The sequence below is a fragment of the Colias philodice genome, chromosome 21 (assembly GCF_061535455.1).
Source record: "Colias philodice isolate Cphi_HAF_F1 chromosome 21, ilColPhil1 Martin Lab GWU primary, whole genome shotgun sequence".
NCBI classification, from domain to species: domain Eukaryota; kingdom Metazoa; phylum Arthropoda; class Insecta; order Lepidoptera; family Pieridae; genus Colias; species Colias philodice.
The window spans coordinates 299,624-322,094 of NC_143106.1; the positions used below are offsets into that span (position 1 = coordinate 299,624).

General features: G+C 34.4%; 2 protein-coding genes across 4 annotated transcripts; one reads left to right on the top strand and one right to left on the bottom strand.

Moving 5' to 3' along the window:
• Positions 1–57: 57 nt before the first annotated feature.
• On the top strand, positions 58–8,488 carry PPO2 (Prophenoloxidase 2). 3 transcript variants are annotated; one of them, XM_089709119.1, is made up of 15 exons: positions 58–172; positions 832–947; positions 1,410–1,602; positions 1,901–2,003; positions 2,162–2,282; positions 2,702–2,907; positions 3,180–3,308; positions 3,687–3,810; positions 4,320–4,484; positions 5,022–5,150; positions 5,757–5,926; positions 6,210–6,355; positions 6,666–6,901; positions 7,261–7,466; positions 7,802–8,488. In XM_089709119.1, the coding sequence occupies exons 2-15, from the start codon at positions 837–839 to the stop codon at positions 8,220–8,222; spliced, it is 2,460 nt and encodes an 819-aa protein (XP_089565245.1). In that variant the 5' UTR covers positions 58–172; positions 832–836; the 3' UTR covers positions 8,223–8,488. The 3 variants fall into 3 exon arrangements, with proteins under 3 accessions (XP_089565245.1, XP_089565243.1, XP_089565244.1); XM_089709117.1 differs by lacking the exon at positions 7,802–8,488 and having other exon boundaries at positions 2,699–2,907; positions 7,261–7,776; XM_089709118.1 differs by lacking the exon at positions 7,802–8,488 and having other exon boundaries at positions 7,261–7,776.
• Positions 8,489–14,278: 5,790 nt separating this feature from the next.
• On the bottom strand, positions 14,279–21,998 carry LOC149478598 (phenoloxidase subunit 1-like). The gene is made up of 14 exons (XM_089708424.1): positions 21,936–21,998; positions 21,510–21,619; positions 20,796–20,988; positions 19,912–20,014; positions 19,428–19,548; positions 18,840–19,042; positions 18,326–18,454; positions 17,908–18,031; positions 17,458–17,622; positions 17,003–17,131; positions 16,523–16,707; positions 15,899–16,041; positions 15,354–15,589; positions 14,279–15,010 (listed from the first exon to the last, which is right to left on the bottom strand). Exons 2-14 carry the CDS (start codon positions 21,615–21,617, stop codon positions 14,795–14,797), a joined length of 2,055 nt encoding a protein of 684 aa, XP_089564550.1. The 5' UTR covers positions 21,618–21,619; positions 21,936–21,998; the 3' UTR covers positions 14,279–14,794.
• Positions 21,999–22,471: the final 473 nt, after the last annotated feature.

The window sequence follows — 22,471 nt, forward strand, 5'->3', positions numbered from 1 at the left end:
TCTCACATGTGTTGCACACCGCCAAGCGAAAAGCAGTGCCGTGTGATAAAGTTGTATAAATGATACAACTTGCGACTCATCGATACAGTCAGCCGTGACATTCACGGCTACTTGCAACAACTACACCTTTAGCAAAACCATCGTTTTGGGTTTAGTGTGGAAGAACAAATTGGTAAGTTTTTTTAACTCAATAATACCTAAAATATTTTGTTCATGTTTTTAACTATTTCGTGTAACTACTAAAGTGTATATAAAGTGAAATTGTTTTGCATGGCAACATTATTTTAACAGTACATATTTTAGTAGTTGTACAAAACGAATTTATTTAGGCATTTTATTTAAATTATAATTACTGTTCAGAACATCGGTTCAGAACGATTTAAGCTTTGACCTTTCCATGGCTAACTTGAGCCTACTTGTAATAAATTAATTCTTTAAATAATAAACGACACGCAATACTTGAAAAATAACTTAATTTGTAGTTATCATGCGATATTCAAATTTCATAAATCAATCAATATTGAATGTTTTTTTCTTGTGTTTGATTTAATGATTTTACGCTAGTATTTTAGAAATTAAAGATTTTGATGGATTTAAAACGCGATGAGTGTTTTTTTCCATTAAAGGCTATTTTAATGTACCTACTTCATAGTTCAGTTTAAAAATTATGTACTTGATACCAAAAAATGTGTAGTACCTACCCACTCATATTTACTTGCCTATAATTAAGATAAGATTTTTAAAATTCTTGCAAATAATGCCAGTTACCCATTAGGTATATTTTATTTTATTGTAATAACTATGTAAATTATAATTTATTGTATGTTTTAGGCACCATGTCGGACGCTAAGAAGAACTTACTTCTGTTTTTCGACCGGCCCACGGAGCCCTGCTTCATGCAGAAGGGTGAAAACAAATCTATTTTCCAACTACCCGACACTTACTATGTGAGTATTTCGTTCAAAAAATTAAACTTTATATTTATTTATTAAACTAATAGTAGCAGCACATAGAAACAATACCTACCTAATGTTACGTAGTCAATTAAAAATTCTAGTTTGTTGTTCAGATTTTTCCGTATTGTTTCTGCCGTTGCAAGATACCAAGCAAATCTAGATTTTCAATATATAAGTAATATATTATTCACACTGTAAATGCGACACATGGATGTTTGTACATATTATCTCCTGCACTATGTCAAAAATACTTTACGAATTTTGATGCAACTTGGCTGTGTAGGTACGTAGGAACTTAGTTATGTAGGTACTTACCTGAAGAATCTATCATTTAGGTCGTAATACTAGAAATTTTTGGTGTTGGCAGGGAAATCCACGCATCACAGCCAAATACAAGACATGTTACAAGAAATGTTAAACCTACAGAACATTCATTATAATAAATCCTTTCAGCCGGACAAATACAAGTCGACCAGCAACACGCTAGCGGACCGCTTCGGCAACGACGCGACACAGACCATCCCGATCCGTAACATCTCCTTGCCGAACCTCTCGCTGCCGATGCAGCTGGCCTACAACAACCAGTTCTCGCTGTGGGTGCCCAAACACAGGGCCATGGCTACTAAGCTTATTGATATCTTTATGGGTATGTTTATTGTTGGTTGTGGACCTTTTGCCTGTATTTTAGCAGGGTTTGTGTGAGGCATGATAAACTTTGGGGTATTATGTTGTGTGAACTTTAACGTCATAATCAATGTCATAATGCTATACTATTAATTCGTTCAAATTTTGTTTTCGCAAAACTCCTTGTATTTTTTCGTTAACCTTTATTTATCCTTGATTTATCCAACTTCATATGTCAAGTGGTAAACCGTTATAAAAGTAAAATAACTAAACATTCGTTTACTCACCAAACTATTTAAACTTTAAAAATATGATAACAGGTATGCGTGACGTGGAAGACTTGCAGTCACTATGCTCATACTGCCAACTCCGTATTAACCCCTACCTCTTCAACTACTGCCTGTCTGTCGCCATTTTACACAGGTACATATTATTTATTTAACAAACAAGTACACATAATAAAATCAGGACTAAAATAACACAAAAATATAATACGAATCACTGAAGACTTTTATTTCACCATTTTTTCCTTCTTTTATTAATTATTACCCACATAAAATTCGTCTTATTTTTCCCTGCAGAGATGATACCAAGGGTCTGAACATCCCGACGTTCGCTGAGACGTTCCCAGACAAGTTTATGGACCCCAAAGTGTTCAGGAAGGCCAGAGAAGTCAGCACTGTCGTACCTTCTGGAAACAGGGTATGTTGTGCTTTGATTAATTGTTAAATATTCGTGTTTCGGTTAATATATTTGTGTCATGTTTCTTTTATTTTATTTATTTATTTATACAGTTAGATGACAGAGATCCATTATGTTAATATGTATAGCATATTTTTAAATACGATTTCATCTTAATTCTGACTGATCAATTATTGAAGAGCTCTTTTTTGTTTGATCGTTTGTCTTTCTCGATTTGATTGTTCGCACGAGATTTTGTAGGTGACTCTAAAATGAAATGTGATCACATTTTGTTGACAGATTACAATTTCACTAGTTGGATTATAATTATTTATAACATAATGGTTTTTAAAATCTTTCAACATATTCATAACAAATTCCAACCCAGTGGACGGCACAATCCTAGCCACCTAACATAACATTCCCCTTGTTGCCAGCAGATGCCAGTAGTGATCCCACAGAACTACACAGCATCAGATTGGGACCCGGAGCAGCGCGTGGCGTACTTCCGCGAGGACATCGGCATCAACCTGCACCACTGGCACTGGCACCTCGTGTACCCGTTCGACTCGGCAGACCGTGCCATCGTTGCCAAGGACAGGAGGGGAGAGCTGTTCTACTATATGCACCAGCAGATTGTTGCCAGGTGAGCTGGCAGGGCCCTGGCACCACTGGCACTGGCACCTCTTGCACTGGCTATTAGCACTTACTTACACTATTGGCACTTACACTATTGGCACTGGCATTCAATACAGTACATACCTGTTAGAGTTACTCGTGCTTATTGCCTTTGATATGACAATTTCTCTATTCAGATGTTAACAAAATTGCATCAATGAGGTAGATCTTCGAAATCTGCATTCACCTTTTAAACTAAGCAACACAATACTTAAACTTAACATTGACTTACATTCCCAGATACACAACAGAGCGTTACTGCAACAAGCTGAGCGCCCCGAAACGGTTCAGCAACTTCAGAGAGCCGATAGAAGAAGGCTACTTCCCCAAGTTGGACTCGCAAGTGGCCAGTCGCGCTTGGCCACCAAGGTATTATAGCATATCTAGATTTTTATTCTAATGCTTGTGAGTTGTGTCTTAAGATGTTATTCAATACGTTAGTCAGGTAATTGCCCCACTCGAGTAGGCGAGCGAGTTATGTGTTTTACTCTTGAGGGTAAAAGAAAGCAAATGTATACGTCCGTTGTTGTTTTAAAATATGCTATTTTCAGTGTATAAATTGCGTATGATACGACATTGTATAATAATTTGGGTATATACGTATATTCATTTTTTTATCTTAAATTCTTAAATTAAACTTTGTTCAAGGTTTTTACAATGTTTTCATTGGTTTGTTTAACTTTTTGTATTAAATAAACATAGAACAATGTTCATCTTACACAATAACAAATAACAATAAACGCGTAGGTTCGCGAACTCCACGATCCGCGACATCGACCGTCCCGTGGACCAGATCCGCGTGGACGTGTCGCAGCTCGAGACGTGGCGGGACCGCTTCCTTGATGCTATCAACACTATGTCCGTTATGATGGTGAGTGCTGTTTATACTTCATATTTGGTATAGTGTTTGTTTGTTTGTTTGTCCTTTCAGGTCGTAAGGAGCGATTTTATTATATTTTAATGTTTTTGCTAACTGATATGATATGCAATGAACCCGGGTAAATTCCAAATAATGATAAATAATAATTCATAGTTTTATCATTTAACTAGCTGCGCCCCGCGGTTTCACCCACGTGGCTCCGCTCCTGTCGGTCTAAGCGTGATGATATATAGCCTCTTCGATAGGTGGGCTATCTAACACTCTAAGAATTTTTCAAATCGGACCAGTAGTTCCTGAGATTAGCGCGTTCAAACAAGCAAACAAACTATTCAGCTTTATAATATTTGTATAGATATGTACCATTTATAAATTAAGTAAGGCGACGACGCGCGTCGGTATCTTTGAATCTTGCCAAAGAAGTTTCACTTCTGACACGTGTGCTCGGTTAACTAATAAGTGAGATAATATCTACCTTATTAAATATATTTCCCCTAATTCAGAGGAACGGTCGCCGCGTGCCGCTGGACGAGGAAACAGGTATCGACATGTTGGGCAACATGATGGAGTCCTCCATACTCAGCCCCAACCGCGACTTCTATGGGGACCTGCACAATATGGGACACGTGTTTATATCCTACTCGCACGACCCGGACCATAGGAACTTGGTGAGTTTTTGTTTGAATGAATGAATGAATGATTTGATTGTGGTTCTTGAGAGATAAACTCAAACTCAAACATTTATTTATTTAATTAAACTTCTTATGAAAGCATTTTTGAATCGTCATTACACTTTTTAACGTTTTACCACCGATTCGGTAAGCAGTATCTATGGAGAAGAACCGGGATGTTTAGAGTTTGGTACCAAACAATACTTTTTATGGTGTATTTTTTTACTTCTGATGGTGGAAAACTATCAAGGAATGTTTACATTATTTATTTTTTTATTTTGAATGACCACTTTGAATTTAGTATATTCTGGAAAGAAGCTAGTTTCCGAATCTGTGTTAATTTAATTGGTTTAAGATAATTATTAACAAACAATAGTAAAAGTTTACATAAGAAATGAAGGTTTTAGTTCCAATATCTTTTTTGGTTAAAAAGAGAATGCTCTGTTTAGGTTGCCTCTAAGCCCATGTTATTTTTAGTATATCGATTTGATAAACAATTTATTTCGTTTTTATTAACCTGTTTATATTGTGTAGGAACAATTCGGAGTAATGGGTGACTCAGCCACCGCGATGCGTGACCCTATATTCTACCGCTGGCACGCGTACGTCGACGACATGTTCACGCTGTACAAGAACAAGCTGCCTCCTTACACCACTGATAAGGTTATTTTTGTGACTTTTTGAAATTTTAGATTTAGCAAAAGCATTTAAAACAGTTTCCATTCGGAAATTTTAAAATAATTGGGAGATTTTGGAATAGAAGAGATTCAACAAATTTTTTTTAAACATTTTTCGACAAATCGAATACAATTAATTGGTACGCATCGATAACTATAAGTACCAGCAAATAAACTTCAATAGGACTTGGTGTCCTACAGGGTGGTATATTGGTCCCAACTGTGGTCTTAGTTTAAAATATTAATGTTACGTTATATCAGCGTTGACACTGAGAAATAGTAGGTATCTTTTGACGACGACACAGTTTTATTGTCTCATTCATAGATTTGGTATGTTTTGTGAATATAAATTGATTTACTTTAATGTTTACTTATTATGTCTAGAATTTTACATTTGGAATAGAGTTAAGTTCAGTTTTATTTAGAACTGTGTTATTGTGTATCTACATTCTACATAATTGTTTTTAATGACCGAAATTTTGTTTCTTTCAATATGTCGCTTCGTATTTAGCTCAATAATATAGTCCAAACATCCCATTTTATCCCTGTTTTCCAGTGCAATATTTAGTCCTATTTTATCCGTTGTCCCCAGCTGGACTTCCCCGGCGTCCGTGTGTCCTCCGTAAGCATAGACGGTGGAAACTCGCTCAGCACTCAGTGGGAGCAGAGCACGGTGGAGCTCGGGCGCGGGCTCGATTTCACGCCGCGCGGCAGCGTGCTCGCACGCTTCACTCACCTCACACATGACGACTTCACCTATGTGTAAGGAAATTTTACTCTCAGTGGAAATTTTACTCCAAGTAGGAATTTTTCTAGTGGAAATTTTTACTCCAAGTGGAAATTTACTCCAAACGGAAATTTTACTCCAAGTGGAAACTTTACTCGAAGTGGAAATTTTACTCTCATTTGAAATTTTACTTGCTTGGATTTAATGATCTAAAAATAAAAAATAAAATGAGCTGAAAAAGTTAATAAAATCATGTCCATTCTATAAACATTTACTTTAAATGTTACAGAACTGTACAATTTCATTTATTTCTTCCAGCATCGATGTGAACAACACCTCTGGTCAAGCAGCAATGGGTACAGTGCGTCTGTTCATCGCGCCCGCTGTGAATGAGACGGGAGCCCCGCTGCCGTTCAGCGAACAGAGACGACTCATGATCGAGCTCGACAAGTTCACGCAAGCGCGTGAGTATAGACACACAACTTATATATTCACATGTTTAGGCTTGTTTTATTCTCATATTTAAGAAAATATTTAAGAAATTGCTTGGTTAGATTTGAAAATGTTTAGTTTTTCTCGTAAGAGATGATTAAAATGTCGTATTAAATGCTGTTAAACGTGATGAAATATATATTGTAAACAAGTGTTTCATAGACACTTTCTTTACAAAAAAATGTAATTTTTAAAATTATTCCATAAAATGATTTAATAGTATATCGATCACATGTCACTAAGTATACTCTTGGATATCACAATATTTTCTAATTTTCGCAGTGCCCGCTGGCAACAGCACGATCCGTCGCAGCTCCAACCTATCCTCAGTCACTATTCCCTACGAGCGTACATTCCGTCGCCAGTCCACTCGTCCAGGCGAGCCAGGTTCAGTGGAAGCCGCTGACTTCGACTTCTGCGGCTGTGGCTGGCCACACCACATGCTGATACCGAAGGGAACTACTGAGGGCTTCCCGATGGTGCTGTTCTGTATGGTGTCCAACTGGGCGGAGGATAGGGTGAGTTATATGACAAACTATAATGTTTATTTAAATGCCCAACGCTTTGTTCAGTGCAATGTTCACACCGATTTATTTGCAACTTTTCGTTGTAAAAGAAATAATTGATTGAGGCTTTCACAATAAAAAACTGTGTTATGCCACTCGCGTTCATACTTTTGCTCCATCAAATGTTAAGCCAATATGCTCGCATATTGGCTTTACATTTGAGTTTGTAATGAAGCAGCGAATACTTGATGTTTTGTTTCAAACGAACTGTACGCCCAGCCGAGTAACAATATTTAAATCAAATTTTTTACAATTTTATGTTATTATACGTTGTACAGCTCACGAAACGCTTATCTTGAACGTTCCCCCAGGTGGTACAAGACACAGCGGGCACATGCAACGACGCGGCATCGTACTGCGGCCTGCGCGACCGCAAGTACCCCGACCGGCGCGCCATGGGCTTCCCCTTCGACCGGCCCACGCCCGCCAACACGCTCTCTGACTTCCTCACACCCAACATGAACGTGAGGGAATGTACTATCCGCTTCACTGACGCTGTGAGGCAGAGACAGCAGGGGTAGGTAGGGGTCGGTGTATCTGTTCTTTATTTGCAATGCATCAAAAAATTTTTAATGTAAAGTACTTTGGTCAAATGTGTCAGTTCTATTTTCATAAATAAGAATGTATTAATGTTTTGCAATGTTTAAGCAAAGATTATTCGTAGGATTAAAATATAAATTACATGCGAATAAAATAAAGAGGCAAATTACATTAAATAATAACAGTGAATTAAATGCTACCAACAAAATTAATATCACCAATATGTAAATAAAGATACGGATTAAAAGTATACCTAGATTACTCAAAAAAAAACCAGTAACGACTATAATAGATGGAACAAATTTCCTCTAGATCTGTTACCAGCAATGCCGGCGCTAACCAAACGAGCAATAACCAAGCCAGCAATATTCCTCCATTCAACAATTTTACTCAAAGTGGAAATATTACTCAGAATAATATTATAATTCACACTGAAATTTTTACTCCAAGTGAGAATTTTACTCAAAGTGGTAATTTTACTCCAAACGAAAATTCTCAAAATGAAGATTTTCTTCAGAATATTGGTTCTCAAAATGGTTTAACTGATATAACACATGTGTTAGCAGCCAGCGTATTTCCTCAAACGAATAATAATTGTAATCAAAATAACGATAAATTGCCAAATAGTAAAGAATGCGGATGTAAACAAACCTACACACCAGAAGATATTGATGCTCTTATTAGAAAACCATATTATTATATTAAATGTAATCATAAACAACATATATTTTGATTAATTTTCTAAAAAAAAAAATGTGTGACATAGCGAGATTAAATTGGTTTCTAATAGATTTGATATTGAAAGATTTTGCTAATTTGTCGTTATTTTGAAATAATATTCTCATTTTGTTGTTACTGGTTGGATGTGGCTATGAAAATGGATAATGATTTATAATATTTAGTTATTAATGGGTCACTAGTTGTAATTTAACTGTAAATATTGTACATATGTAAATACTGCTAATTCGTAAGATGGAATAAATTATGCCTTTCACCAAATTGTTTTTTTTTATTTCCTTTCCTCATGTCAATTCTATGATATTGATTTTAAATAAGATATTTTTCTAAATTCTGAAAATGTTTTATATTACAGCATTTCTATAAAAAATGATTTTTTTCGAGTCGATTTCCTGTTATAGTATAGTTATTATCAAAAGTAAATGGCTCATTTTATTAACCGACTTAAAAAAAGGAGGAGGTTATCAATTCGGCCGGTATATATATTGTATTTTTTTTGTGCTAAGAATGAATTTGAATCAAATAAAATTGAATTTATATTTTTGGTTTTATGGCATTCAAATGCTTTATAAATATAAATTTATAAAGAATAGAAAAAATTCGATCACGAGGCGGGACTCGAACCCATTCCGGGGCGGATGCCTGACCAACTCAGCCACTCGTGACCCGCCAGAGCAATCGAATTTATTCTATTCTTTCAGTTTTATGTGTCTGAAGGCGCCCCTTCAGACACATAAAACTGAAAGAATAGAATAAATTCGATTGCTCTGGCGGGTCACGAGTGGCTGAGTTGGTCAGGCATCCGCCCCGGAATGGCGCGAAGGATGCGGGTTCGAGTCCCGCCTCGTGATCGAATTTTTTCTATTCTTTATAAATTTATATCAAATAAAATTGTTTATATTTTGTTATTCTTAGGGCCGATTTTTCAATGCTTGGATAAAACTTATCCGTCCAATAAAGTATAACACGATAATATTAAAATATCACGTAAACTGTCAAATACGGGCAATTAGAATACATTTTTAAAACATTTAAAATGGTAGTTTTATACATTATTCGACGAATAAGTTTCATCCAAGCATTGAAAAATCGGCCCTAAGAATCTCAACCTGTTTTTTAAATTATATTAAATTATAATAACACTTTTCAATGTCACAATTCATTTAAAAAAACATTCAGCTTTTAATATAACTGGATATTCAATGTTCAATGAGCAATCATATAAAAATAATAATTTTAACGGATTTGGTTGAAATTTGGTACTTAGACTTACTTATTTGTTACCTGCGGGAAAAGTAGAGAAAAATAATAATTGGAAGTCATCCTTTTTTTATAACACACATTTTTCTTATACTAATTGTCCGTATTTAAGCAAAAAGGAACCACCCAGCAAAAACGCACTTCTGAGATATCGAAGGATTTATAAAAACATTTGCAGCTCTGTCAGGTGAAGTAAAATTAAAATTTATTTTATTTAAATTCATTGATAAATTACTTATTTAAGTATGTGTATATAAATTTGCTCTGAATATTCTTAAACTTTCTAGATAATTAAGAAAATGTGCATGTGGTTCCTTTTAACATTTATCAATTGATAGGTTTTCTCTTATACAAAAAGGAACCACATCCCAGGGATTTAATGATATAAATGAAACTATGTATTTATAATATCGTAATTAAAGCTTTAATTAAAAAAATATATAAAATAATACTTATATAGGACGTTTATTCGACGTTATCATCAAATTGGATTTCGAAATCCACCGTGTCTAGTCCATCTATGTGGTCTTCTATTGCATCATCACTAATGAGACCGTTATAAAAACTGTGCATCTTGTGGAATGAGATGTAATATGGACTGAATATCGCTAGAAGGTGAAGAAAGCTTCTCCAGAGGCAGCGACGTATAAGGTTCTTCGTTATCTTCTGTAATAAAAAGAAAAAAGCTTTAAATCAAAACAATAAAGCCGCGTGGATTTTATACGTAGGTAGGTATATGGCGACAGCAAAATATTATTAGTTCTTATAAAGCCGTGTCCCTGCTAGACGACTAAGTATGTTGTATGTACATGCGCCATGTACAAAAAACTGGCTAAGTGCGAGTCGGACTCGCGCAACGAAGAGTTCCGTACCATTATCTATAAAAACGCCAAAAAAATCACGGCTTATTGTATGGGAGCTTCTTAAATATTTATTAAGCTATTGCATAGCTTCTATCGCGGGCCTTGAGCGTGGGGACCGAATCGAGAAATTCCGTTACGAAAAAACCTCACGCTCTCCACTCCGACGGGCTCGGAGGTGTGGCTTGAAGGCATGCTATGCAATAGCTTTACCGTGGCAGTCCCCGAGTGCCACACGTCTTTTTTTATTCTGTTTTTTAGTATTTGTTGTTACAGCGGCATCAGAAATACATCATATGAAATTTCGACTATCTAATTGTCACGGTTCATGAGACAGAGGGATAGACAGACGGACAGCGGAGTCTTAGTAATAGGGTCTCGTTTTACCCTTTGGGTACGGAACCCTAAAAATCATACGCAACAGTGGCAACCCTAGCAAAAAATTAAATAAACTTGTTAAAATTTTGAATTTCGCAGGCTAGGGCCTTATTCCGGTCAAAACAGTAGCCGCGCGAGTTTTAAAATCAAACAAATAATTATATGCGCTGAATGATGTGGCTGAATGTACTGTACTGAATCTGAATCTAAACGTATTTTACCAAAATAGTAGGTAGGTACCTAGATCATCGACAGTTATTTTTAAAACAGGGTTTAGACTTTAGTAGTTTCATCTCACAATGACAGATGAATCGTAACAAAATGATCTCTTAATTCGACTCGCCGCGCCTTCGTGAACAACGACATTGTCGTTAAAATACGTAAATCCACAGAGGATTCCTCTTGTACTTACTTAATGAACTATCTTCTTAAAATCACAACACAATCGGGAATGAATCAAAAGTGGATAAAGCGTACCTGCATCTCAGATTCAATAAGTACTTAAATGCATTACCTAAATAAAACTACTTACCCGTTGTATCTTCATTATTATCTTCGGTGTTCGTCTCCAATGCTTTTCTTACCAATTGCTTGCTTATTTATTTATTACTAAACATTTTCACATTTAATTTTAAAGGTAATTAACAAAAACAATAGAACTTACTTCGCGGAGGAAAAAAACACCGTCACGTATTCGAACTACTTCGCTGAATGTCACCTATATTGACAGATGTTCGACGTTTTACTTAAAAAATTGGAGTTTTGCACTTAAGTAATGAAATACGTTGTTTAAAGATGAGAAGCATTGTAACAAGTCAAGGCATTTGGTTCCATATAGCGATGATGGGTTTCAGAATGTTTTACAATATTTATTTATGCATAATAGAACCGAATGCTTGTGGTTTTATTTTGCAATAAAAAATTACAATTAAATTATGTATTTATTTTACGCATAACCATACCACAGAAACCTGGTTCCATTTTGTGTATTAAAAATAATTGTTATTAATAGAAATATGTGTAATGTATAATGGTACCAAGTAGGTGTGGATCTGTTTTGTATAAAATGACATGATAGTAATATCGTTTATTTGTTTGAACAAAGCAGTCCCGTGGTGCTGTGGTTCGGTTTTGCTTAATATGGTATTATTCGTTGTTGCTGGTGGTTCCTTTCTGCTTTTAGTATACCTTGTTTCCAACGTAAAAATCATGTGGTTCTTGTTTGTATAAGAATTTAGACCACATTTGAATGAGTATTCTTCAATAAAAGTAAAAAACGAAATTTGTCGAGTGGTTCCATTTTGCATAAATACGGACAATTGTTCGTTCAATGGTGCTATCTTAGACTGGAGTAGATAATTTTTGAAACAAAAAAAAAATCGCAGTCGGATGAAACCCATTAGAAAAGGAGGGGAATATGATAAAAATGTAAGGAAAAATAAATTACGGTCAATCCGAGTTCGGGAAACGGGAGGGGGGAGCTTTTAAGAGAAAAAAATGGTTTCTCTCGATTTCCGACAAAACTACAAGTCCTATAGAAACAAGTTCAATGGCAAAGTTGTAGGTAATTAAAAGTTCTACAACTTTTGTATTCACAATTTTTTCACATAACCTCAAAATTTAGGTGAAAAATTTAAAAAACCAAGTTTTTGGTCTTTTATTTTTATCTACTTCAAAATTTATTTTTTTTCTACGAAATTTGGTAGAAACTTACTTTATTATGTCTCAAATACACTGTAATTTATTTGATTGAAAATATTTATTTTTTCGCCTTATTTTGAATTAATACCAAAAAAACAACCTAATTTTCAATCGAAAAGTCACCCGTCAAAATATCAGCTTTTTTCAAAAACTTGGGGTGCCTTTTATTCATTGAAATCTCTACTTTCATATGGTGTAAAAAAAATAAACACCACCATAGTAAATGTTCTCAGGAAATGCATACAAACAGTGTGAAAATTAGCTTTTACTAAATCAGGCACACTTCTCGAACTACCTGAAATGTTTTTATCGACATCATTTTGCTTTTGAATATGCTGTAAAATATTAAACTTAGAACAGATAATTATTTTTCTTTTGAAATACTACCGAAAAGCCGATACAAGAGAAGATATATAGTTCGAGAAGTGTGCCTGATTTAGTAAAAGCTCATTATCACACTGTTTGTATGCATTTCCTGAGAACATTTACTATAGTGGTGTTTGTTTTTTTTACACCATATGAAAGTAGAGATTTCAATGAATAAAAGGCACCCCAAGTTTTTGAAAAAAGCTGATATTTTGACGGGTGACTTTTCGATTGAAAATTAGGTTGTTTTTTTGGTATTAATTCAAAATAAGGCGAAAAAATAAATATTTTCAATCAAATAAATTACAGTGTATTTGGGACATAATAAAGTAAGTTTCCACCAAATTTCGTAGAAAAAAAATAAATTTTAAAGTAGATAAAAATAAAAGACCAAAAACTTGTTTTTTTTTAATTTTTCACCTAAATTTTGAGGTTATGTGAAAAAATTGTGAATTCAAAAGTTGTAGAACTTTTAATTACCTACAACTTTGCCATTGAACTTTTTTCTATAGGACTTGTAGCTTTGTCGGAAATCAGGAGAAACCATTTTTTTCTCTTAAAAGCTCCCCCCTCCCACTTCCCGAACTCGGATTGACCGTAATTTATTTTTCCTTTTATTTTCATCATATTCCCCTCCTTTTCTAATGGGTTTCATCCGACTGCGATTTTTTTTATGTTTTCGTTATTTTTAAAGTCTTCTACCCCAGTCTATCTGCAGACTTGACGGCACAGACATGTATCTTGATACATGTCTGTGCTTGACGGTGTAATGAAATAGATTTCATACAATAAAATATTTGTCCTATATACAAAACATAATTTCTCAAAAAGTCCTTCTTTTCAAACTTTCTTCGATGATAACATTGTCATAAAAAAAACATAATTCACGAATTAGCTATTGTTTGTCCGATGTTATCTTACATTCAAATATTTAACAAACACACCTATAAATTATCCCAGCCCCACTCCCACACTCAATTATCAGTATCAATTACTTATTTCGGAACAATTATTTAATTAATTATTAATTATCTCCAGTGATTGAGTTCCAGTTAGCAGTTTACGGATGTCTGTCTATTTGCATATTGGAAGGATTGTAGAGGTAGATATATTTGCGTGTATGAGCGGCTTTATAAGTATAACTGGGCAAAAATAAATGAAGGTGCCACGATATTCATAAGAAGTAAGTATGCAAACTTATTTAATAACATGAAGAACAAAGGTCTGCTATTTGATTTTACCATAACTTTTTATATATTTTAATTATATCTATGGTTCTTTTATAAAATATTGGAAGAGGAAGGGAGAAGAGATTATCCTCTCTTATTTATTCTAATAAATTGAAACATCATGGCGAAACAAACATAGATATTATGTTACGTTGAAAATTAGGCAGGTACCTATTATTACAGGGGATCTAATCAGAAAGGTAACTGATGAATAAAAGAAAGATATAGAAAGGCATAATTTATTCAACTATCTTATGAATAAGAAATATTTACATATGTACACAACTTACAGATAAATTATAACTAGTGACCCATTTATAACTAATATTATTTCAATCATAGTCCATTATCATAGCCAAGTTCTGAAGTAACCAGTAAAAGCAGAATAGATTAACTATTTTAAGATTCTCAAATACAAATGAAGAAAAGTTTTTTATCGTTCTATACTTTGCAATACAATTTACAAACCAATCATAAAAAATGTCACAAAGCATTACATGTTATTAACTTTGTAAACGTGTAATTTCTCCATTACAGTTGATCTTTTAAACATTGTTTAAAACTTATTCAAAAACATTTCAAACTCAAACTCAAACATTTATTTATACAATTAGACTTCTTTTAGAAGCACTTTCGAATAGTCATTACATATTTTTAACATTTAACACCGAAAAGTGTTACTGCATCATTTTACATTTTACAGGTGACATATTATATTCTGTAATAACTTTCAGCCTAATGGAGAAATTACAAGTTTCTTAAGGTCAAGGTCCTTAATAATATTGCTTTGGTTCTCTCTGCCGTACTTCATCCTTGAAGCGTATAACACACTTGCACACGTTCATGTTGGGTGTGAGGAAGTCAGAGAGCGTGTTGGCGGGCGTGGGCCGGTCGAAGGGGAAGCCCATGGCGCGCCGGTCGGGGTACTTGCGGTCGCGCAGGCCGCAGTACGACGCTGCGTCGTTGCATGTGCCTGTGTCTTGTTCCACCTGTAGAAATATATGTTTTAAAGCCAATTTTTAAAATGTTTGGTTATGTAAAAGGCGTGTGTGGTTTTAATTTAGTGGTTGAACGTCTTTGAGCTGAGCTAAATGAATTAATGTTTGAGTTTTTTATAGGTAGAACATTACTACTATTTTTAGGCGATGGATAAATTGTATTGTGGAAATTGTAGAAAGATCGCCTAATGTGATTAAAAATTAATTTCTGAGCTTTACAAATTCTACAATGTTAAGGGACCAATCATTTTTGTGAGCAATTTGGAACCCATGGAACATCATGTAATGTATCTTTGAGAAGTCATTAAATTGCTTATTATTCTATACTCCTTACCTTATCATCTTCCCAATTAGAGATCATACAGAAGATCACCATGGGAAATCCTTCAGTTGTGCCCTTTGGAACCAGGAGGTGATGAGGCCAGCCGCAGCCACAGAACTGCAGTTCAGCAGACTGGGAGACATCAGGCTGGCCGGGGCGGTTGGCTTGAGACTGGAACGTGCGCTCGTAGGGGATCGTCACTGATGACTTGACTGAGCTTCGTGAGATTCTGCTGCAGCCAGAGGGCACTGAAATTTAATTAATGGTTAATGGTTAGAGCATGTAATTTTTGAATAGAAACTTTTTTAGGAGCCGGTCGACGGTAATATTTCAAGGTCACGTCATGGAAATACCGTCCGTACCGTTGAATATTGCCAAAGAAGTTTCACTTCTGACACGTGTGCTCGGCACGCACGCCTTTTTTTGTGGTTGGTTAAGGCATGCATTTAGAATTTAATATTCTAATACGTGTTTGTCTTTGCCGTAACTGAATAAATATTATAAAGCAATGGGATGTCGATGTGAAATACGTATAATTCAAATTAAAAAGTACATACGCTTATGTGTAAACTTGTCCAATTCGATCATTAGACGTCGCTGATCTTGGAAGCCAAGCGGGGTTCCGTTCTCATCTTGCGTTGGTGCCATGAACAACCGCACTGTGCCCATTGTGTCTTTTCCTGTATTTTGCACCTCGATACTGTAAATATTAAATAATTGATCGCTATTAGAACTCATAAAGAATAGAATTCAGCTCTATATTGTGACGGCATAGCTGTTAATATTAAACGAATTAATAATGTAATGATTTAAGTCAAACAAAATAAACCGTAATTTAAAAATATATTTGGTTATTAGAGTAGCTGTTATAAAATATATATCTATTTGGTTAGTAGAGTGGCTGTTATAAAATATAGTTGTGCATGCATTAACAGGAAAATATTTGTTTCAACCAGAAACATTATTCATTCAATTAGAGTTCTTCTAGAAGCATCTTTGAATCGACATCGAATCGAGTTTTAGTCAACCATTTACTCCGTAGAAATTGCTTAACGAACCTATGGTAACTGTTACAACTATGCACTATGGCATAATGATTTGAAAGTGCTTCTAGAAGAAGTCTAATTGAATAAATAAATATTAGAGTTTGAGTTTGATGTTGTGTAATTAAAGAAACTCACTTATAAGTAAATTCGTCATGTGTAAGATGTGTAAAGCGGGCAAGCAATTTGCCCTCCAGTATGGTATAGGTGAAGTCTAGCCCGTGGCTCAGTTCTAGCGTGCTCTGCTCCCACTGGGTATTGATCGTGTTGTCTCCGGGGCAGGCGATGCTGATCTTCGTCACTTGGATGCCGTGGAAGTTGAGCTGTGAATAATGGCAATTTTTGATATACAAGTACTGGAAGTAACTTATATGTAACTCCAAATCGAATTCAAATGTTTACGTTTGTATGTATCGTCATTTGTTCAAAGTTTATATGAGTTCGGTGGTAAATGGGTTGCCCGTTTATCAATATTGTGCTTCTTTGCATGTGAAAATTTAAATGTGTACCTTTTTTTTCCCTTTTTTTGAGAAGAACGTCTTGTCCCTTTGTAGGTTATGGTGTGTAATTGATTAAAACATTAATCAGTTTTGTTTTTTTTATTAAGTTAATTCTGACCTGATCCTTAACATAAGGCGGCAGCTTGTTCTTGTAGAGCTGGAAGATATCGTCTATGAACGCATGCCACCGGTAGAATACTGGGTCTCGCATGGCGGTGGCCACGTCGCCCATTATGCTTGGCTCTTCCTGATTTTATAATATAAGTACCATATTAACATACATGATATCGCTATGAGAACATTTATGTTCTGAATAAAATTTCCAAAGAGCAAAACATAAGAATAATTTGATCTGCAAAACCTATTTCCATATACATAGCGGATGATGTAGAATTAATATTATGTCTCAAGTCCCGAGTCGACCGGGAATGGAACCCGCTAACGCTCACGTACTATATCCACTATACCAAGGAAACAGTCAATAACAAATGATACATATTATAACATGCAAACTTGATAGTTTAGTTAGAAGCAAAGAAACAAACAGTTCAGTATATAATACAGTCTACAGACCTTGAATTTATTATCTGGATCGTGCATGAAGGACAGGAAGTTATGTCCCATGTTGTGCAGGTTGCCGTAGAATCCAGGGTTGGGACTTAGTATTGACGCTTCCACTATATTTCCCAAAATATCAATGCCTGTTCTTTCATCTAGTGGCTCTTTGTGACCGCCAGGCTAAAATAGTTCAAATGTAATACAATAATTTGTCTGGATTGCTTTTTGAAAGGCTATTTAATTAAGGTAATATGTACCTACTAATAAAAAGGTGTGATGACAAAAATAGATAGTTATAATGTTTAATCGTAAATTGTATTATTTTTTTTAATCTATTCTTTTTTCCAATATTATCATTACAATTTTAACTAAACTGTTTTCTATACATATATAAAACAATATCAACAGCATCTCAAGTCTGGTAAGTTCTTAATCACAACTACCACATAATTTCCAATATTTTACCATCAAAATAGACATAGAGTCGATAGCTTCCACGATCCTGTCCCTCCAGTACTCCAGCTCTGTGATCTCCATGATGATGCCATCTTTTGTACGATTTAAGTCACTCATAAATGAGCTAGCGAACCTATAACAAAATAATAACGAACTAATATTATGAAGAATTAAAAAAAGAGCTTGTGTACCTAATGTACATCCTTTTGTGAGTTTGTCTTTCACGTCTCAGCAGAACGATTTTTAGATTTGAATTTTATGTTTGGAGATTAATAGGAGGCTAGAGAATAGGTAACATATTCTCTTTAGGCTATTTATTATCGCAGCATAACATCTCTTTCCCTTGGGAATTTCATTTGATACGCGACCGACGCGTTTTTTTTGTTTTTATTTGACGGAGATAACGTTTTACAAATTACGTTGTTACCTTGGCGGCCAGTAACGGCTAGCAACCGTTGAGTCCATTTTGGGGAAGTAACCTTCCTTGATCGGCTCACGGAAGTTGTGCAGCGGCTCCGGAGCACTTAGCTTATTGCAGAAACGTTCTATTGTGTACCTGCCAATACATAATATTATAAATGTAAGAGTTATTCAGGTCTATTTAAGTTTGAGCTGAAGTGAGGCTATGCAGTTATGCACATGGTAGAACAGCTTGATCAGTATAGAGCGATTTTGCGAATTGTATGTCTAGACGAGGTGCTAGTGTGGTTATCCACAACCGACCAATCAGCTGTTTGTGACTGGTAAAAAATGCGCTAGTGCCAGTGGCGCCAGTGCCATTCTATAGCCAGTGGTGCCAATGAAAAATAGTCATCTAATATCTCACATAATTAAGCTTTTGATGCAAGTCGTAGAACTATTCACTGCTACATTATCAGAAAAGTGGATTCAGTCTAACAGGTAGACGAGATGCCAACATACCTAGTTGTCTAATATCTCACCTAGCGATTATTTGCTGGTGCATATAGTAGAAGAGTTCCCCCCTCCTGTCCTTGGCAACGATGGCGTGGCTGCCATCGGTCGGGTACACGAGGTGCCAGTGCCAGTGGTGCAGGTTGACGCCGATGTCCTCGCGGAAGTACGCCACGCGCTGCTCCGGGTCCCACTCTGCTGCTGTGTAGTTTGGAGGAATCTCCAGTACCAGCTTTGGGATTGATTTAGTTGATTAATAGAATTCGTAGAGCCGATTACAGTTATGTTTAAACATGATCACAAAAATTATACAGATTTTACAATTTACAATCTCTAGTCATCAACAGACTTTAAAAAAGGAGGAGGTTCTTAATTTTGAATCACTTGTTTTGTACCTCTTGAATTTTGACTGAGTGAACCGATTTTAATGATGTTTTTTCTATTTGAAGGTGCTTCTCATGTAGTCGAATTTAAAGGCGGTTTAATTTTTTATTAAAATTATTATTTTTAAACTGAAATTGGAAGTCGAAATAATATTCAATATAGTAACTAGTTATAACTTCGTATGGTAAGTAAACAAAAAAATAAAATGGGTCACAAATTGGAAAGTTACCTACCCTTTTATTTACAGGATATATAAAGCTGACTTCCCTGGCTTTTTTCATGACCCTGGGGTCTATGAATTTGTCTGGAAATGAAGACACTAAGGTAGGAAAGTTCAGGTTCTTGGTGTCCTCTCTGTAGAGACGATAAATGCGATTCAGATAATAATTAGTGTTATAGTGATATACCATAATATTTAAATGCATTATTAACAAGATATGAATTTTTAAAATGCTTAGAAGTTCATTATTGCAAAGCTGTTTGTGTTTTATTATGATAATTAATATTAAATAATTCAAATTATATTAGGTTAAAACATTCTAAATGCATTTTGAAATATTTAAATCGATATAATCTGCATTTATTACAGGAAAAATAAAAAAAAACTGAACTTATGAAAACAGTGGGTATACGTAACATAATCAAGATTTAAAGATTAATATTATAAGTGTAAATAAATAATATTGTAAGAGGATGGTCCAAACAAAATGTTTATACCTGTTTAGTAAGGCAACGGAGAGGCTGTAGTTGAAAAGGTAAGGGTTGATTCGCATCTGGCAATATGCTGCCACAGACTGTAACTCTTCTAAGTTCTTCATACCTAAATAATATAACATATAAATACTTAAGTTAAAAGAAATAGAAACTTATTTAATGGGCATATTTCTGCAAGTGGATTATTCCTTCTGAAATAGAAGGAGATGATTGAGATTAATGAATATACATATAAACTTAATTATACGATATAATTTATATAATTAGAATACGTTAGACCGTTAGACGTACTCTAAAAGACAATCTTTTGTTGGCTAATTATCTCAGTAAATAAATATAACATCTTTCCTCAATTATTCATGTCATGCCAGAACATCAAAGAGCCTAGGTATTAATTTACTACCATATTTAGATTCTCTTTAGGTCATGTTTGTAACAGGTAATAATAAATACGCGAGAATGCTCATAATTGATACGTGAAAGTCGCAAACAAACAAGCTAATAAGCAACAATTGTTTTCTTCAATTATTCTTGACCAAATAATATATCTATATATTAGTAGGTTTAACTATCTACTATCTCAAAGTCAAATTAATGTGTGAGAGACAAATTTTAATATTTCGGCCCGAATAAAAACTTTCGAATTTCATATTCAGTTTGTAAAATCCAAGAAAGCGTAAATTTCAGGCAAAAGCTAGTTAAAAAGACAATAATATAATAATAAGAAAATCAGCTGTTGCCTGCAGCTTCGCTGGTGTGGTCAAAATATTTTTTTATAGTACTAACATTCATACCTTTACTAGCTTTCTAAATTTCAGTCCGGTCTAGTAATTTGGGCTGTGCGTTGACTGATCTTTCAGTCGTTTTATATATTAAGATGAACATACCCATAAAAATGTTGACCAGTGCAGTTGCCATTTGTCTATGCCAAGGTATGAACAGTGAGAAGGTGGCCATGTAAGGGAGCTGGAGAGGCACAGACAGATCCGGGATGGTAATCTTTTTTATTGGGATGATTCGAGTCGCATCCTTTCCAAAACGTTTTGCTAAAATTTCTCTTGCAGCTTGGAATTTCTTTGGCTGTAAATGAGATAGGAGTTATGTAGGTATATTTTCGTCTTTCGAGATGATGCGGGTTGAAAGCGGTTTAATTGTTTGGTTTAAAATTGTTTTTTTTTGTGTACCGTATAGGCGGTGTTGTTTATTTAAATTAGATATTATGCTAATTATTAGATAATGAATATGTTCAGAATATTATTAAGTTATATTTTTTCCAATAAGAATTTATTTTTGTTCAAGTAATTATTAATTAATTATATTGGATATATTGGATAAATAAAGGAAAGCTAGCCGGAAATAATGGGATATAATTAATACAATACAACAAGGAAATAATAATATTATCATCACCATGTCCTCAGTCAATAACATTGTTTCACAAACATGTCTGTATGTGATAAGAAAACCCTTTGAATGTATCATTTTTGTAAAATTCTCAATATACATAGATTTAATTAAAATTTAGTATGCATAAACAAAGGAAGGTAGGTTTTTACTCAGTTTAACTTCGATTAAAGGTATTAAAATATGATTTAACTTACAAAATAATCTGGAGGCAACTGGAATACGGCCAAATTACTCTTCGGCATGAAGCAGGGCTCCGTGGGCCGGTCGAAGAATAGCAGGAGATTCTTCTTTATGTCCGTCATTGCTGTTAAAATAATCACAATCAAATTATTTATCTACAAGATCCAATAAATTAATGTTGAAAAACATCAATAAAATTCATTCTCATCTCTTATTATTATCTTATCTTATCTAAAATAACTAATTCAACTGTTTTCTTAAGGTGTATATTATTTTTATTAGGTGTATATTATTTTATGAGCTGCCTAATAATACGTAGGTACAAAAAAATCGTGAAAATCCTTCAAGTTGTTTCAGTAGAGTACGGTAACAAAATAACGCGAGCATTTTAAATATTGTTTTATAGAGATTCAATAAAAACGTATATTAAACTGTATTACCTCTTTCTTATTCCTCTTTGCACTTAGTTGCCTTGAGTTCCAATTAACAGGAAAGTAGCGACTGTTGCATTTACTTTAAATTTGTTATTTATATACAACTTTATCACTCGGCACTGCATTGTGTATCCTTAAGATAAAACCGCAATATGACCAATATTGTTTTCTATAACTTTGAGGCGTATTTATAAACCTTTGTAGAGAGATTTAATAGCGAGTGTTGGTTCTAAGAAATCACAAGCAGAAAATGACAGTAAATATAAAAAAAAATCATATTATACCTACTTAACCCTTATTTCGACAGAGAAGGTGATAGTAAACTTATTTAAATTTTATTGTATAACCTAGTTTCCATGGTTTTTCTAAACCTCCAAAAAAAGAAAAAAAAAATCTACCCCCCACCCTTATGGAGAAAAGCGATGTCTGCCACACCGGACATTATCGAATCTTAGTAAAAAAGAAGAAAAGAAGTTGCATAGTATAAAGTAAAAGAATATAATAGTAAAAGAGCCTTTATTTTTTATAAAAGTACAAAGATA

Coding starts and splice junctions, on each gene's coding strand:
- PPO2 (XM_089709119.1), top strand. CDS start 837: ATGTCGGACGCTAAGAAGAACTTACTTCTGTTTTTCGACCGGCCCACG. Junction 948..1,409: donor AACTACCCGACACTTACTAT/GTGAGTATTTCG, acceptor AAATCCTTTCAG/CCGGACAAATACAAGTCGAC. Junction 4,485..5,021: donor ACCCGGACCATAGGAACTTG/GTGAGTTTTTGT, acceptor TATATTGTGTAG/GAACAATTCGGAGTAATGGG.
- LOC149478598 (XM_089708424.1), bottom strand. CDS start 21,617: ATGACGGACATAAAGAAGAATCTCCTGCTATTCTTCGACCGGCCCACG. Junction 19,549..19,911: donor TCCGTTGCCTTACTAAACAG/GTATAAACATTT, acceptor TCGTCTCTACAG/AGAGGACACCAAGAACCTGA. Junction 17,132..17,457: donor ATCCAGATAATAAATTCAAG/GTCTGTAGACTG, acceptor TTATAAAATCAG/GAAGAGCCAAGCATAATGGG.